The sequence below is a fragment of the Echinops telfairi genome, unplaced genomic scaffold, assembly GCF_000313985.2.
Source record: "Echinops telfairi isolate 266 unplaced genomic scaffold, ASM31398v2 ScPeMD7_655;HRSCAF=1070, whole genome shotgun sequence".
Lineage (NCBI taxonomy): Eukaryota > Metazoa > Chordata > Mammalia > Afrosoricida > Tenrecidae > Echinops > Echinops telfairi.
In genome coordinates, this window is record NW_022104553.1 from 35,349,122 (window position 1) to 35,367,067 (window position 17,946).

The following is a 17,946-nucleotide window of genomic DNA, read 5'->3' on the forward strand; positions in this document are numbered from 1 at the left end:
ACAAATTATAGATTGCTATTCTTTTCATGTCTTACACCATCCGCTGTCTCCCTCGAACCGCTTCCCTGTTGTTCAGCCCCCCACCCCCAGGGTATTACGTAAACTTCCTCCAATGCGTTATCAAGAACTTCTTGGTTGGCTCTTGCATTTTCTCTTTCTGTACAGATTAGGTACTGAGCTAGACATTGGCCTATCTATCTCATTCATTGCCTGTGCCAGCCCTGTAGTGGCAGGTGTTTTATTGATAGTAATCACCACTTGCTAGTTAGTGTACATGTCCTGTTGTCCACCTCAAAGAGAGAAATTCAAATCAAGTTGTGCTGTATGACCAGTTCTGGGACAAAATCATTATCAAGCAGCATTAGGGTAAAAAAGATATATTCTTTCTAATATCTAATGAGAAGTATTTGACATTAAGTAAGTTTAACAAGATGAATAATGCAAAGTGATCCCCAAAGTGGGTCATTTGAGTCTTTAAAACATCTTCCTTTTCAATAACAACATAAAAAACCCATCTTCCTTTCCCAAAGAAGAAAATAACACATCACCCACTCTGGCTCTATGGATATATTGTACTCGGGTATACAGATGCTTTATCTTATCAGGGTCTAAACTTAACTCACCCAAACCAGGTCATGTTGAAAAGGCTGGATGCCATCAACAAGTCCATTGCCAAGCTACTCCAGACAGACAGAGACCCTATGATGAGTGACCATGTATTGGCAGTGGTTCTCAACGCCCTAATGCTGCGACCCTTTAACACAGTTCCTCATGCTGTGGTGACCCCCAACCATAAAATTACTTTTGTTGCCACTTCATAACTATAATTTTGTTACTGCTACGAATTGTAAATATCTGATAGACAGGATGTATTTTCATTGTTACAAATGTAACATAATTAAATCATTGTGATTCATCACAAAAACAATATTGTGAAATATTTATTTCTAATGACAAATAAATGAAATTTTGTCTTGAAGCATGGTGTAGCACGGGTAACAATCTTCACACCGGGTACTCGTAGGTGGGCGTTTATCTGCATGTGGGCAGACCCGCCTGGAGATGGATAGAGAAGCGGTGTCTCGGTTCCTAAGACCATTGGAAATATGTAATTTCCGATGGTCTTAGACAACCCTGCGAACCCCTTGTTCAACTCCCAAAGGGGTCTTGACCCACAGGTTGAGAACCGCTGCTTTACAGGAACAGATAGCCTCATCCTTCTCCCAAAGTGAAAGTGCGTTTGAACTGCCAACGTGTGCCCAATGGTTACCCGGCAGCACCACCAGTGGTCCTTAAGCCTCAACAAAGACATTACCTCCCAAACAAAATAATCAATAAGGGGTGGGGGGGGGAGACAATTATGAGATACTAAGGGCAAGAGCATATGATTGTGTACCAAAATGGACCTTACTTAATAAGCACAAATGCCTGTTCTCTCCTGTCAATAATAATACTAGGTTCAGAGGAGAGAGGGTGGGATATCCATCCGGGTTAGAAAACGGACCAGAGCCATTTGGAAGATACAACAGAGAAGAAATAGAATTTTGAAGTCAACACTCAGGGAACAATAAAAGTGCAAGCAACAGAAGCTCAGCCTGTGCCGTGTACAATCAATAATAAAACTGTGTGTACAAGAAAAAAGAAAAAGAACTAAAGAAACAAATGACAAGAACTCCGTAATTTGGTTGTGTTGGGAGTTAGTTGTCTATCATCCAAGAGCACCTCAAATCCTGCAAGTGATTATCCATGCACTTTCATAAAAAATTACAGAGTAGAATTTTGCTCTGCTGGAAACGTAGATCTGCCACTGTAAGTAATCATAACGGAGGCAACTCGTCCGCTCGCTGCCATAACTAGACCATCTTCACACCATTCAAAGACATCTCCCATCTGACCTCCAAATATATCCTACATCCACTATCTAGAAAACAAAGAGTAAATATCTCACCCACTGGCCATGATAACACAGAGATCCACCTGTGTCAGTTATGGTATAAACTCAATCAACATACCCGTTCCTTTTTGGACTATGAAGCACATACGGAGTCACATACAGGAACTCAAAGCAATGCTAAGCCCAAGAAGTCAAAGCCGCAAACTACAGGACTCAGAGCCTTTCAGAGTAAACCCGGTACATTGCTTTTAGTTTCTATCAGAGTAACACTGTAGAAGAGAACCAGGCACGGCTCTTACCTTATCTTGTAGTGTGAGAACAGTCACTTCATGGACGTTCAGTCGTACAGTCACCTCTGGCTTGCTGGCACAAACATAACAATTGGGGTTGGGAGAATCTAATGCACAAGGCACAAGGAGCTTCTTTCTTGGGTTTGGAAGCTTATTCAAAAAAATCTTTTTGGGGGGACGGAAACAAAACAAAACAAGAAATCAGTTCAAATTTTATAAACCATAAATGATTTTTAAAATCTTACCATTATACAGCCAATTAAAAAATGACTTCAATATTCCTTCCTAGATGACAAGAAGCCTTAAGGCTACCTTCTGACCTACATTTCAAATCTGTTGGAAAAAGCTTATTAAAAAAACTTTTAATAAGACTTTATTAAAGAGACTCTTTTGCAAGCTAATCTAGTATAAGTAAAGGTCTAGTCATAAGGAGCCCTCGTGGAATCGTGAGTTAGGCATTTGCCTATTAACTCCAAGGTTGGTGGTTCGAACACACCAGCTGCTCTGTGGGAGAAAGATGAGGCTGTCTGTACCTGTAAAGGTTTTGTCTTGAAACCCTATCTACAGGTGCTTGAATTGGAACAGTGAGTTTTGTTTGCTTTTTTGTAAGGCCCTACTTATACTACTTTCTGGTACCATCGGTAGATCTTTACTTCTGAATGGCCTTCCTCCTATTAGTAATTATTAAGCCAACCTCCTGACCAGATCAAACAATGATAATGCTTTAACAAAAGCTTAGAAGTCACGCGACTGCCTTTCTTTTAGAATTTTCTGATAACTGATGGTAATTGTTACTATGATTATATAAATAATCCAAACAATTATATAAATAATCCAAACAAGTCCAAAAAAAAACATAAAACCTTCACTTAAACTGCAATTATGGCAGATCCAAACCTCATACTACAAAGTCTAAAGAACACTAGCCAGATTCAAACACACAAAAAATACATTGTATGATGCTACAAGGGTAAAAAAGGCACTATTAGGGGTCTACTTCACATATGGCTCATTCCAAACAAAAATGTCTGTCATCAGTGGATGGCTGCCGACAAGTTCTCTCAGTAATACACTTGTCTTAGTCTCCTTAAGGTGCTTTCAAAGCTACGTCAAACCAAAAAAGTGATTTCCACTGGGCTCTTCAGGGCCAGTTAAATTCCAGGCAGACAAGTCAGCTCAGGTTATGGCAACTAAGTTTTGGTGACTCCAGAGGAGTCCATTTGATAGGTTTTACTGACAAACAGAACAATCATGGGAGATGTTGTAATAAACACCGGCGAGGAAAAGGCCAGGAAAGTTGTATCAAGGCACATGCTTCCCTTTCATGACACTGAACCTGCTCATTCTTCAAGGTGAGCAAGGGCTGTCCTACATGAATTTCACTGGCAAATCCCATCCCATCCATTCCACAGCCCTAATATTGCTTCTTCAAACTTTTTGTTCTCCAAACCCAGAAAACATTGAAAGAAACAGAATTTATGTCTCTACAGTATACCAAAATGGCCACTTTTACTGTATAAACAAAAGTTTAGACTTAAATACAAGTTGAGAAATAGGCTCACACATTTTGGTATTTTTCTCTAATAAAGGTTTCTATCATTTTGCAGCAATACTCTTGGATGTATATGAAATGTTCTGCTCTACAGTACATTACTTGTTACCCATGGCTGAGAGCACAAGTAAGTTGTGGGCATGATAACCAAGGACTATCAGCTATCTTTTCAGGATATGAAAATGCTCTAAAATGGACTGTGGTGATGGCTACAACATTCTGTGACTGTACTAACTAGAGCCACAAAAAAAGGTGTTGCTTAATATCTATACAGATAAGGAGATCGATCTGTTTTCTCACTAGTTCTCCAGGTGCCGCGTCCAGTGTGACCCTGGGATGGTAGAGCGGGGCTTGGGGTGCCTATTGTACTTCCTATTTCATGCTGCACATCTCAGGACTTCTCCGTCACTACCAGAACCACCCAGGCTGCGGCCTCACTGAACTCCAGTGACCAGCACATTATGTGTGGGTCCTGAGCCCACAGCTCTTCCCACAATGGCTGCTGAACTTCTGAACTGCAGAGGTGGTGAGAACAGGGAAAGGGAAGGCAACTGGTCGGGAAGGGTGTGTGTACGCGCTTGCGCGCTTGGGTGTGGGTGTGTGTGTGTTTGTCACTGGACTGGCCAAGTGCACAGCTCCCTGAGGTGGGGCAAAGAGGTAGGCAGAAATGAGTATGACTTCTTGACTTTGGACAGCGACCACAGAGGAACCAAAGTTTAGTTCCTTTGCTTGGGTGCAGCAGCGAGTCTTGGGCCTGCCTGGTGACTATCCTATACACCTTCCCACGTATATGATGCAGTCATAGCAAAATGTCCAAATCGCTGAACATCCTACTTCACAGACTGGATTGTGGATGTTAAATAATGTACAGCTATACTTTAAATGGGTAAATTGTATGGTATGTGAATTGTACCTCAATGAAGCTGTTAAGGAAGAGTAGAAGTTAACATAAGAAACCTCATCTTGTGATGATCATGCCGAGGGGTTTCTGCTAAATGAATTCATTCTAAAGGGGACCATGGATTCCAAGCTAAAAGAGCTATCTTGGGAAAAGCCCACTTGGATACTAGTAGTCTGGCAAGGGAGGGTGGTGGGTAGGGAGAACTATACAAGATAAGCAGGCTACAATGAAGGATTGAAGGTTTTATTTTATCTGGGGCTTCATGCAAGTGTGCTAAATCAACAGTAATGAAAACAATTGCTTACACTATTAATACTGAAGCTAACTATTCAGCTATCTTGTCATTAATATACGAATGTAAAGGAAATGAAGTTGACATATAATTATTGAGCTGGCAAAAAAAAAAAAGTATCCAAAGCCTGTTATAGGGAGCAGTCGGTACTTTAACAAGTCTGAAACTAACACTGTTTGTGAGATGAAAGGTACTTTATATGGGCTATATATTAAAAAATCCAAATTACTGACACCAACCAATCTCAACTCAGTGACCTATCTATACAGGGTCTCCAAGACTATAAACCATCCCAGGAGCAGACAATCCTATTGTTCTCCTGTGGAGCAGCTGGGAGGTTTGAACCAACGGCTTGTGCCACTAGAACTCCTTATGGGTTGTATATGAATTTTTTTTAAAAACCCTAAAACAAAAATTCTTTAAATGCCCCCAGATTAGTAATAGGAACGTAACCTAGATATAAATATAAATCCTCTTTGAAGAACATCTTCACCATTTCAATCAATCCGTTAAAAAATTAGCTGACATTAATATCCCCGCCTGAAAAAAAACCAAACCCACAAAATACAACCACACAACACACAACAGGTCACCCTCAGAGACAGCAGAAACGATGGTAAACTCCATATATAGATTTAAGGCATTAACTTAAATTATCAAAGAATAGAAAAATAACTTTTAATATTAAGGATTAGAATTATGATGAGACACAAGGAAACTATGACCAAAAAAGTGATAGTAAGTAATTAGTAAATAGAATAAATTAATCCAAGAATTTGGTGCAGGTGGATAGGGTGGGGGTAAATTAAGCCTTTGCTACCATTTGCCCAGCAAAACTAAGAGAAACAAGCATGCTTTCTTTCTTTTTCGATGTCATCCTGAGGTTGAATGCTTATTTTAACATGCACTCCCCCCAAGATTATGGAAGAACTATTTTTCCATTGCTTTCAACTAATTTTATCATTTTAATACTTAAAACAATCTATTTAAAGTGATTTTAACTTTTTTTTAAAGGCTTGATTAAAATATGTAAATGGAATACTCACTGTTCTACATTGGTCTATTTTTCCTGATAGAATCTTCAAACCTTCTAACACTATCAATCCAGCAATCACTGCATTAGTTGTAGCGATAGCAGGAATGATATTCCCTGCCATTGCTGAGGGGGGAAAAATAAATCACTCTTACAAAAAGAAAACAATTTTGACGTTTAGATGACATAATTCACATATGAAAGAACTTACACTTTATATCAAATCTGCTCTTCATATTCATACTGAAAATATGCATCCTGAGGTTTGCAGCAGAGGTGACAAAATCCATTGCAGATGGGTCATCCTGGCAATAGATTAAACATTTAACAAGTTTCTCCCCACAGATTCACCACTCTAGTGAAATACTACTTTCAGAGTACTTTCACCATGCTTCTTCCAATATTAGTCAACTAGAACATGAGAAAGCTGAGGCGGAGAAGTGGGGCAGGCTGGCCTTACAACAGATTGAGACGCTCAATGAGTGCGGGGAGGCCCTCACATCAGCTTCTCTGGCCGTGAGATGGAGTTCATCATCAGGAACACCCAGAGCCCATCAGGCTTCCAAGAAATCATACCTACTTAACCAAATGCACCAATTCAATTCAATGAAAATGGCCATTCTCTTTTAGTTATCAGTCAGCAATGAGAAGGCAGCTTGACACAGAATCCAAGCAAGGAGATACAGAATGCTTTGAGGAAGCTATCTGATAAGAGCTTCAGAAAATCCTGGAGTACTTGAGTTGATTAGCAGAACTGTTATGTGCAAAGAGTAGATTCTGACTCATAGCACACCATATGACAGATTAGAACATAGGGCTTTCTAGGGTCTAACCCTTACAATAGCCAGGTCTTTTCTCCTATGACGTGGCTGGGGACTTTGAAACCCCAATCTTTCGGTTGGTGGCTGAACATTTAACCATTGTGCCACTAACAGAACATACACCTCCAGCCATCAGACACAGGCCCTTCCCCAAATCTTGCCATCTGGCTTCCCCTTCTGCAAAGTCAAGGAGCACTGGTGGCACAAATAGTTTAAGCATTTGACTGCTTGCCAAGAAGTCAGTGGTTCAAAGCCACCAGCTGCTTCCATCAAGATTTTCAACCTTGGAAACACTAGTGACAGTTCTACTTTGCCCTACAAGGTTGTTATGAATAAGCATCAGCCTGAAAACAATGGTTTTCCTCCAAACTCCTTTTAAATACACCTCTCATGCTAGCAGACCAGAATTCAAAAGTGCTACAACATGTAAGAAATATTGATTGGATGGGCTTGTTTATGGATACTCGCTGGCTGGTTGTGCAACCTCTAGTAAACCATAATCTCCCGGAACCCAAATTCCTTAACTTCTTAAACAGCCAACATGATATCCACATCTTGTAAGGCTGTGGTCAGAATATAGTACCCACTAGGTATTTCCCCAGGCAGTTGACTAATCATATCCATCACTCACAGAATTAACAACTCCTAGTCTGAGTATCTTTACTTAGCCCTGTGTGAAGATTACTTCTTAATGACTCAAAAGATCTATCCTTCAAGGATCTACATTTACCAGCTTCATTTTATTTCTGATTCAACCAAGTTCCATGGGTTTCTAAAAGTGACCAGCTTTCTTTCCCTCTAAAACCCACGACAAATTTGTATTTTTACAGGAAAACACAAAACTTTATCAGATAAACAAGTCTATTCTCTTAAATTGATGAAACATTTACTCCAATAAGTTGACACTTGTCCAGTCAACATATTTGACCAGGCAGCGACAGACACTAGAATCTAAAATGAAGTTTTAACAATATTGTGTGAATTCATCCTATAGTCTGAATCACTAGAAAAGAAAAATATCCAAGCAAAATGTAACATATCTTTCAAAATCTGATAGAATAAATGTGCAAAAAATTCTAGCAACAATCACAACTGAATAAGTAAAACATATATTTGACATGTAGGTAATTTCAGGGATTATCAAAACCAACCTTGTCCCATATGAGCTCAGCTCCATCCCCTTTTTCGGCTAAATGCACTCTCAAAGTCTCAATGCTTTTGGAAAAAAGACTTGCATAGCTCTTTACATCTAGAACCTGCTGGTCTTTCAAACCTAACTGGGGTTCATTTTGTTGATCAGACGCATTGGTTTCTTCACCTAAGGAAATATTGTAAGTTTTACTATTAAACACCACTCCTTTACTGTGTTACATTTAACAAATTCAATACTTGCCCAATATTCTTTTTAAAAAGGTGAAACAAAATAACATCTGTGAAAATAACCATCACTACAAATATCTGTACAAGAATTAATTACTAGAGCTGAGATAGAAAAAAGTACAAGGACACCTTTTAAGTTTACTGGTGGTTTCAAGGAACATGATCTATACAAGGGAAGTATTATTATGTCTAGCACATGACACGCATTGAATGGAAGCTACTATCTGCTGGGAGACTGGTTCCAGGATAGCCCCCGCATAACTCCACAGATGCTCAAATACCCTATAAAATAGCATGGTTTTTGCTAAATAACCTAAATACATCTTCTCATTTACTGTAAGCCATTTCTAAATGAATTACAGTACCTGGTACAATGCAGATACTGTCTACATAGCACTTGAAGCTCCCGCTTAGCTTTTGAGGATTACTTTGACCCTTTAATTGCTTTCCCCACGCTCCCGCTCTCATCAAGGGTTGATTGAGTGGATGGATGCAGAACCTGTGGATGTGGACTATCTATTGTACGTAAATGGGTCTATAAGTTCAGTATCCCACATCATCTAGAACTATTCCTAATGGACATGACAACCCCAGCTCCCCAGGGATCCTGTAACCTCTAGGTCAGAAGTTGTGCTGTGCACAAATTAAATGCAATACCTTACAGATAAAGGTGAGATAGATGTGCTGAGAGGAAATGGGATAATGGTGCCGTCAGTATTACAATATGGCACCCTCCCATTTAAAACGATGTGTTTTTAAATTAATCTTATAAAAATAATCACACAAGGGTAGAAATGTATGAACCTATTGGAGCACTGCATTTCAGGGAAAGTTCGAAACAACCATTAACCAATAAAGAACTAGTTAAATAAATATAGATCTGAAACAAGTAAGTTAAGAGTACATAAACGATGTGATTTAATATAAAGTGTATGCATGGCTGACTGTGCTTGTCCACAGTCAACTTACTAGAATGTTCCCTAAAATGCTTCCATTTTTCTAAGTGATACATCTTAAAAGTGATTTTCTTGCTTCGCATTTCTGAGTTATTTGAATTTCTTACCATCAACAAATGGCATTTTCAAGACATAACAGGGTCATTTAAAGACTTCAGGTGAAGGATTTTAGTTAAAGTATCTCAAAACTAAAATGCACCCTCCTTTCTTTACCTTGACTTTGTACTTCAGCCCAGTCGAGTGGAACTGGCGGTTTCCTTTTCCTCCATAGCTTGTCCATAGTCAACAGGTACCTAATATCATCTTTAAAGAGCTTAAGAAGAAAGAAAAAAAAAAAAGATTAAATCCCACGAAGCCTACAGTTCCTATGGTAATAATATCCAGCATTTTGATGCTGTTTTGTCATAAATACTTTGAAATAACTGAAAGATAAACATGGTGTGTGTGTGCGTGCACACGCATCCTGGTGTCAGTGCTTATGATCTGAATTGCTAACCTCGATCTGCTCCTGTGGGTTTCTGAGACTATAACTATATAGGAATTGAAAGCCTCACCTGTCTCTCAAAGCTCAGTTTGTGTTTTTGAACTGCTGGCATGGCAGTTAGGAAGCCAACTACGCTACCAGGGCTCCCTATAATATATGATAGCAGATTTTATTTAAAAAAAATTTTTTTAAGTTAACCTTCCTTAAGAGAAAATGTCCTCTAGGTTTACAACAGTTAAAAGCAGAGGTGATATTGGATAGGCAGATAGGGAAATGCTAACCTGGGCTCACTGGCTCTGCTTTCCTCCAAATCATAAAGCTCCAAAGATCAAAGTGAACCACAATCATATAAATCTACGCTAAAAAAAGACACCAACACCAACCCCCCACCCAGTAATAAACACAGCTTAACTTTTAAGAATTGTACATGCAAAAATGGTTAAATTGGTGCTCAATGGACCTTCAAAAAGTTCACAGAAAAAACTGGAATTAAGAGATAATGGAATTTTCCCACGACTTCTTTGAACCTAACATGTTCTACTTTGTATTTTCAACAAAAAAGATTAAAAATGGAATACAAGCACCAAACCTATAGATATCAGTTATCAAAACCTCCACAGCTGGGGTCAGCTGAATCAACCAGTGTACCACAGTTCACAATGACAATGTCCTGTCGCCTACTGTGATGATGAGTGACTGGGGTGGTACCGCAGCCAACCAAGATAAAGTTATCAGTCGCTCCCAGTCCAGAGCAAAGAGGAGTGGAAACTTGAGGAAACAAAGTGAGGGGGCTACTGGACCACATGAATGTAAGTGTCCACTAACCTGAAACCACAAGTACTAGATGGTTCTTTATTGCCACTACTGACCATTCTGTAATCAAGAACTAAATTCAAAACCTTAAGGTGACCACAAATTTACTGGTTTGAGACACTGGTGAAACCCCCCAGACATATAAACCTGGGAAAGATCCAAAATTACAAGCCTACACGGTGAACAGTAATGTTTGTGAGGAACGTGCTTCTCAGAATAGCCAATCATACGAAACCTAAAGGGCGCCATTTGCCTAGAAACAAGGCCCCTAAGGCAGGGAAGGGCAGCAAAACAGGGCAGGTGGGCCTGGGAAAGCAGCAAGAGTACAGCCACACTGTGGGAACTGTGCATCAATTGCTTAAATGAAAACTGACTGACTCACCCAGAACAAAAAAAATCCTATCAATGTGAGAGTGTGGAGTGGAGAGGAGACCCAAAGCCCATCTGCAGACAATTGGACATCCCCCTATAGAAGGGTCATAAGGAAGAGACGAGCCAATAAGGGTGCAGATTAGCACCGATGAAACATACAACTCTCCTCCAGTTCTTTAATGCTTCCTTCCCCCCACTATCATGACCCCAATTCTATCTCACAAATCCGGCTAGACCACAGCATGTACAGTGGTACAGACAAGCACAGTAGGTGCTTAAAATTACCTGCTGAATAATGGACTGGTGGTGTACTTCAGATTATCAATCATTCAAATGTTGCGCAAATTGGAATGAAACAGATTTAAGGAGCCTAGTTTGGGAAATATTACCACTGTCCGTTACAGAAGGAGCCCTTGTGGAGCTATGTCAGTTATTGCGCTGTTAAAGTCAGTAGTCAAGCCTACCAGCTGATACCTGGGAGAAAGATAGGGCTACGTACTCTTATAAAGATGCAAAGTCTTAGAGTCCTTATGAGTTGGAATCGAATCCACAGAAGTGGGTTTGGTTTTTAATCCCTAACAGAGGATAGTGTATTTTCATATATAATCAAACAGAAACTATTTTCCAGGAAAAAGACGACGAGCCAGACCATGATTTGTTACTGAGAAAAGGAATTAAGTATAAGCTAAAGGAAGCAAAAGGCTACTTTTGGTTAGGAGCATAGGACTCATCTGAAACCAGGCAGAAAGAACCAAGAAAGGAGGGACTCTAGGTTTGGGACAGATGTGGCAACAAACGCTTCTGAGAGAATAAGGTATACAGTGACACCGTGTGGCCCCCCACCCAATAAAAAATCTGGATGTAGAGCTAGCCTTAACTGATAAAGAGTTTTCCCCAACAAAAGAAATGGAAACAAGCAAGCAAAGATTTTGCAGTGAAAAGAAAACATTCTCCTAACAGGTTAATTACATTCAATTGAGTTCAACCTGTTGCTATATCTTTAAAGCCATCTTCTTGTATGAAGAGGCAAGAACAGATTAAGCCATTCAAGGAGAGCTGACAAAATTTCAAGAACCTACTGTGATAAACTAAGACTCAATAATTAGAAACTCCATTAAAACAACCTTGTACATTACTCCAAAAATATTCAGCAGACAAGTTAATATATACTGGTGACGAATGATCCCACCAGAGCAGTGGTTCTCAACCTTCCTAATGCCGCAACCCTTTAATACAGTTCCTTCTTGTGGTGATGTCCTCAACCATAAAATTATTTCCGTTGCTACTTCATAAATGTAATTTTGCTACTGTAATGAATCTGGCAACCCCTGTGAAAACGTTGTTCAACCCACAGGTTGGGAACCGCTGCACTAGAGGAAAGCAAAATGCTTAAGAATTCACAATAGGTTTAGAACACCTCAATAGAACAGAAATGAGATGCGTAAAGACAAGCAGCAGCAGGAATCAAAAGTCACTTATGAGAAAAACAAAGTTCAGCAGGTAAGATAAGACAGCCAAGATAAGATTGTATATGCAAGGGCTTCAAGAAGTTTAAGTACAAATGGAATCAAAAGATAAATGGTATTTTCCCATGAAACTTTTGATGGCCCCGGGGCCATAAATAAACTGGTGCTAAATTTCAAAGCCTGCCTATCCTGACACCAATCTACAGCATTAGGAACATAAATATACACATGAATAGAAAGGAAAAGCAAAGCGCACTTTCACGTTCTATTTTGCAACAGAATTAAAACAATACAGTTAAATTAAAGCAAACCTTGGTAAAAAGTTTAACTGGATCATAACCAGTTGATTTAGCCCACTCCTTAGTGGAAATACGTTTAATGTCACCATCTTCATTAGATGCTCTGGCTCTGGCTTCAGCTTCCATTGGCTCCCCTACAAAACAATTTAATTGCAAGAAAATAAGGAACTAAGTTCCCAGTCACCTTTGGGGGTCGAGTGGGGGAGAGGATCAGACATGGAAATCACCTGCATCTATATGACACATCCTAAGTTTCAGAAGATATGAAAAGAACATCATCAGCATTTCCCCCCACCTAACTTTCTGAAGATCGCATCCATATTCAAAGCATTGACCTGTACTAAGATTCGGACTAGATGTATGACCCTAAGGAATTCAATTTTTATCTAGCTTGATAGCTTCACCAGTAAAGTGAAACTGCTTAATATTTAAAATGCTGCTTTAAAAATTATGTAACATGTGAGGCATGTAATATTATCTGGCTCATAAATGAATAAACCTGTCAAGGTGGTTGTTTTGCAATGGCTGGCAAACCTTTCTTCGAACATATTCCCTGGGTATACCCAAACCCCCAACCTTTCAGTTAGCAGTTGAGTATACTAATGGTTTGTACTACCCAGAACTCCCATCGAGCATGTAGCAATAGCAGTTTTTTCCCCTTTCTTCTAAGCCACCAAGATTAAACTAGTAAAGAACGGGGCAACCACTAGGAAAACAACGTTCTAAATATTTCACTCACAGGCAGCTTCAGGATCAGCTCTGTCAGGAGATACTTCTTGATCAGCATCTTCTTCCCCAAACAACTGGCTATAATTTAAGAATGGTAAATATTATGCAGAACAAAATATATTCTAAACATGTGGTTATTTTTTCTATTTTCCTCACAAGCAATTTAAGATAACAAAGAAAAGCTTAGGAGTGAAAATTGATAAATTTCACTTTGAAAAGCTAAAGGATCATAGTAATTTTGGGGGGGGAGGGGGCAACTTGCATCTTAATTTCCATAACAATACAAGCCAGGCTCAATTTTAGTAGGCTTATTACTCCACTCATCGTCTAGGTTTTACTATGTTAATTAACATTTTGACAAATACACAGGTGAATTACCTTTACATTCCAACTTGGATAACCTTCACATGCCAGAACAACATTAGTAAAGTACAACTACAGTTGGCTATTAAGCAAACATTATTATTAAATAACTATGAAGTCCCGAAACTGCTCTAGGTTCAGGAAACTCAGTGAATTAAGACACTTTTTAAATGTGCTAGTAATATATTATTTTGCACTGAAGAGTTTTAAGAAATAAATATGTATGTATTGAAATCCTCTTTTTATAATCTAGTTATCTAACAACTAGGCAAGAAAGTTGTCCTAAGGGAATCCTTTGTACAGTTAAAAATACAAATCAACAACAAAACAAAAAAACACACAACCCAAAAATCTGTGATCTCAGGAATTCTTGATACATTTTACAAGAAAATGCTCAGCTGTTTCCCCGCTGTGGTTGTACCAAATTACATTCCCACAACATACTAAAGTTCCAATCAACTCACTTCCTCTCCAGATTTAATACACGGAGGCAGCTCTACTCTGTCCGATAGATAGGTTCACTCTGAATGGAGATAAAGCAAGTTTTTAATGAAATGTTTGTTCCTATTCCTTCGGTCAGGTTCTTTGTCTTAGTGATTTTAAGAATATATTCTGGATCACAATATTTACGTGATTATATGCTGCAAAAACTTTCCCCCATAAAATGGGGGGAAATCATTTGATATCTTTAAATGGAGATATTAATAATGGAATCTAACGATCTTTTCTTTTATGGTTAGCACTTTTTAAAATCTTATGAAACCATTTCCTACCCTCAAGGAGAGCGAGATGCTTTCCCCTATTACAAGGTTTGAGTTATACAATCTATCTGGACTTAACTTTTAGATCGTTCCAGTGGTCCTGTTTTATCTGTGACCTATGACATAAGCTCAATCATTTATCCTCTTACATGAGGCTTTGCTTCTGAGATCTGTAATCTGGCCCAATGGTCTTTGCAACACTACACTAACACATGTATTTTTTTAGGGTGTATTCTTGACACCTCCAAGAGTAAGACTTCCCAACATAGTCTTCTCCAATAAGAGAAGGGCTCCTCTAAAGCCCTCTTGCATATACATTTTAGATTCAATTGGTCAGTTTCCAAAATCCCCTGATGCCTTTAAATCAGAGAAGCAATAAATTTACAAGACATGGCTGGAAAGTCCCAAGATTGTCAGTATTCACTTGTCTTAAAGTTGGACTTAAAACTTTTACATTAAAAATAATCTTCCATTAACTAACTGGATAGCAGGTAGGAGGAGCCAAGGGTTTAAAGCGGATGTAGGTTTTTACAGAATTTTCCATGAAAAGGAACCTTGGAGTTCTGTATAGACTCGAGTAGAAGCCGACCCAAATATCAACCAAGGCACCTCATTTTACCACAAAAACTGCATTAAAAGTGTGCTGAAAAACTCAGATTACACACGAGAACATACGGTAGCTGTTCTAAGACTGGGGCAGAAAATAGACAAGATGAGGCTAAAGCAACTTGTAGTGCCAGAAAGAAAAGAAGTGTTCAACAAACAAAATCACAGCACACTGATGGGGTTATGTCAAAGGGGCAGAGGAGCCAACGGCAATAATGAACTCCCCAATGGTCAAAGCTAGAACTATTTTAACATGAAGATAAATAAAGTAGCATTGGACTATAAGCCAAAATATAAAATACTCGAGTTCATACTGACATAAATAAATTGGACAAATGAATGAATGGGGGAGATGAGGCAAATCTCCCATGCAGAAGATCTCCAAATAATTTCTGTCAATATTCCCCATTCTTGAGGTATGGGCTGCAAGTGGTGAATTCTTCCCCAATATACAGTATGAAAAAAAAAAAAATCAAACCCCACTGCATGGAGTAAATTCCAACTCACAGTGACACTACACAGGGGTTCCAAGACTATAAATCTTTACGGGACCAGAAAGCCTTACCCATCTCCCATAGAGTGACTAACTTTGAACTGCAGACCTTGATGTTAGTAGTCCACAACATAATTCACAAGCCACCAGGGCTACTCAGTATAGAAAGAGGAAAGAAACAGATCTATATGCATATATTTATAGGTTTAGTATAAAGTAGCAGATGGATATTGGGCCTCCACTTAAGTACTCCCTAAATGCAAGAACACTTTATTCTAGTAAACTGACATTCCATGATGCTCACCTTCCTGACACGATCACTGAAAATAAATGGGTGCATAAGCAAATGTGGTGAAGAAAGCTGATGGTGCCTGGTTATTGAAAGATATAGCATCTGGGGTCTTAAAGGCTTAAGGTAAACAAGCGGCCATCAAGCTCAGAAGCAACAAAGCCCGCATGGAAGAAGCACACCAGCCTGTGTGATCACGAGGTGTCAGAGGGATCAGGTATCAGGCATCAAAGAACAAAAACTCATATCATTGTGAATGAGGGGGAGTGCAGGGTGGGGACCCAAAGCCCTTCTGTAGGCCACTGGACATTCCCTTACAGAAGGGTCGCAGGGAGGACACGAGCCAGTCAGGGTGCAGTGTAGCAACGATTAAACATACAACTTTCCTCTAGTTCTTAAATGCTTCCTTCCCCCCCACTGCCTTACAAATCCGGCTAGGCCAGAGGATGCACACTGGTGATACCAGGAGGGTGGAGGGAAGGTGAGGTAGAATGGGGGAACTAATTACAAGGATCTACATATAATCTCCTCCTTGGGGGACGGACAACAGAAAAGTGGATGAAGGGAGACGTCAGACAGTGTAAGACATGACAAAATAATAATAATTTATCAATTATCAAGGGCTCATAAGGGAGGGGGCGTGGAGGGGAAAAAATGAGGAGCTGATACCAAGAGCTCAAGTAGAAAGCAAATGTTTTGAGAATGAGGAGGGCAATAAATGTACAAATGTGCTTGACACAATGGATGTATGTATGGATTGTTATAAAAGTTAGACAAGTCCCCAATACAATGATTTTTTTTAAAGGGGGGAGGAAAAGAAAAAAATTACATTTACAATGGAAAAGCCTAAAAATAACCACAGAATCAAGTCTAATAGCAATCATAAGTCATAGCAACAGCACGTATTCCACTGGTAGGCAGAACGAAAATGGCTCTTCTAGTCTTCTTCACAATGTAGCCTATAACCCCAGTTCTATAAAATGTGTCAAATAAACTCTAACAGTGGGACAATCAACAAAATTCCTGACTGGTACTTCTCAAAAGTTTCATTCATCAAAAACAAAGAAGGGGGAAGGAGGGGAAAAAATGAGGAGCTGGGGCCAGGAGCTTAAGTGGAGAGCAAATGTTTTGAGAATGATGAGAGCAATGAATGTACAAATGTGCTTTACACAATTGATGTATATATGGATCATAAGAGTTGTATGAGCCCCTAATAAAATCATTTTAAAAAAAAGAAAGAACAAAAAATTAACAAAAAACAAAAAGGGGTGAGAAACTATTAAAGCCAAACAGAGCCTAAAGAGTCCTAATGATTACATGTGATGTGCACTGTACACTATCTTTGATAGGATACTAAGACAGAAAACGGACATTAGATAAAAAATTATGGTGATCTGAATACAGCATGGGGTTTAGACAAAAGATTGAGAATGTTTGCTTTTCCTGCTACTCTACTAAAAACTTTTGCCAAGAAAAAGTATTTGCTCAATGTTATCAAATATTTTTCATACATCTAGGTTTTATATATATGTAGTTCTCTAATTTCTTAATGAAGTGAATCATGTACATAGATTACTTAATATTAAATCATTCCTGGAATAAACATGACTTGACCAGGAAAATTTTTGTTGGTATGACAGTACATTTGTAAGTTAGTATTTTGTACAGACGGTTCCACTTATATTTTTATAGGAAAGATTGAATTGTAATTTTCCTTTCTATCATAATTTTCTACGCCATGATGCCCTTCACTATCAAAGACATGCTAACTTCATATTAGGAATTAAGGCATTTTCCTTCTTTTATTATCTCTTGATGAGATTATAGAAGATTAAAATGATCTATTCTTTGCGAGTTTAGCAGAAATCACTAACAAAACCACATAGATTTGGTGCACTGTATTTAGAAGAGTTAAATTACAGATTAAAATTTCACTAAGGTGAAGACAAACGGGTGCATAAGCAAAAGTGATGAAGAAAGCTGATGGTGCCTGGCTATCAAAAGATATAGCATCTCGGGTCTTAAAAGCTTGATGGTAAACAAGCGGCCATCTAGCTCAGAAGCAACAAAGCACGCATGGAAGAAGGACACCAGGTGTTGAAGGGATCAGGTATCAGGCATCAGAAAACAAAAACTCAAATCATCCTGAATG

The 17,946-nt window shown here is 38.9% G+C and overlaps 1 protein-coding gene across 1 annotated transcript in view; it reads right to left on the minus strand.

Moving 5' to 3' along the window:
• UBA2 (ubiquitin like modifier activating enzyme 2) overlaps window positions 1-17,946 on the minus strand; it is a 48,502-nt gene that overhangs the window by 7,305 nt on the left and 23,251 nt on the right. Inside the window, exons 7-13 of the mRNA XM_004715824.2 lie at window positions 13,293-13,360; window positions 12,566-12,687; window positions 9,333-9,432; window positions 7,935-8,101; window positions 6,174-6,267; window positions 5,976-6,088; window positions 2,194-2,349 (exon numbers count right to left, since the gene is read on the minus strand). Coding sequence (XP_004715881.1) covers window positions 2,194-2,349; window positions 5,976-6,088; window positions 6,174-6,267; window positions 7,935-8,101; window positions 9,333-9,432; window positions 12,566-12,687; window positions 13,293-13,360 — 820 coding nt within the window. The remainder of the gene's footprint in view (window positions 1-2,193; window positions 2,350-5,975; window positions 6,089-6,173; window positions 6,268-7,934; window positions 8,102-9,332; window positions 9,433-12,565; window positions 12,688-13,292; window positions 13,361-17,946) is intronic.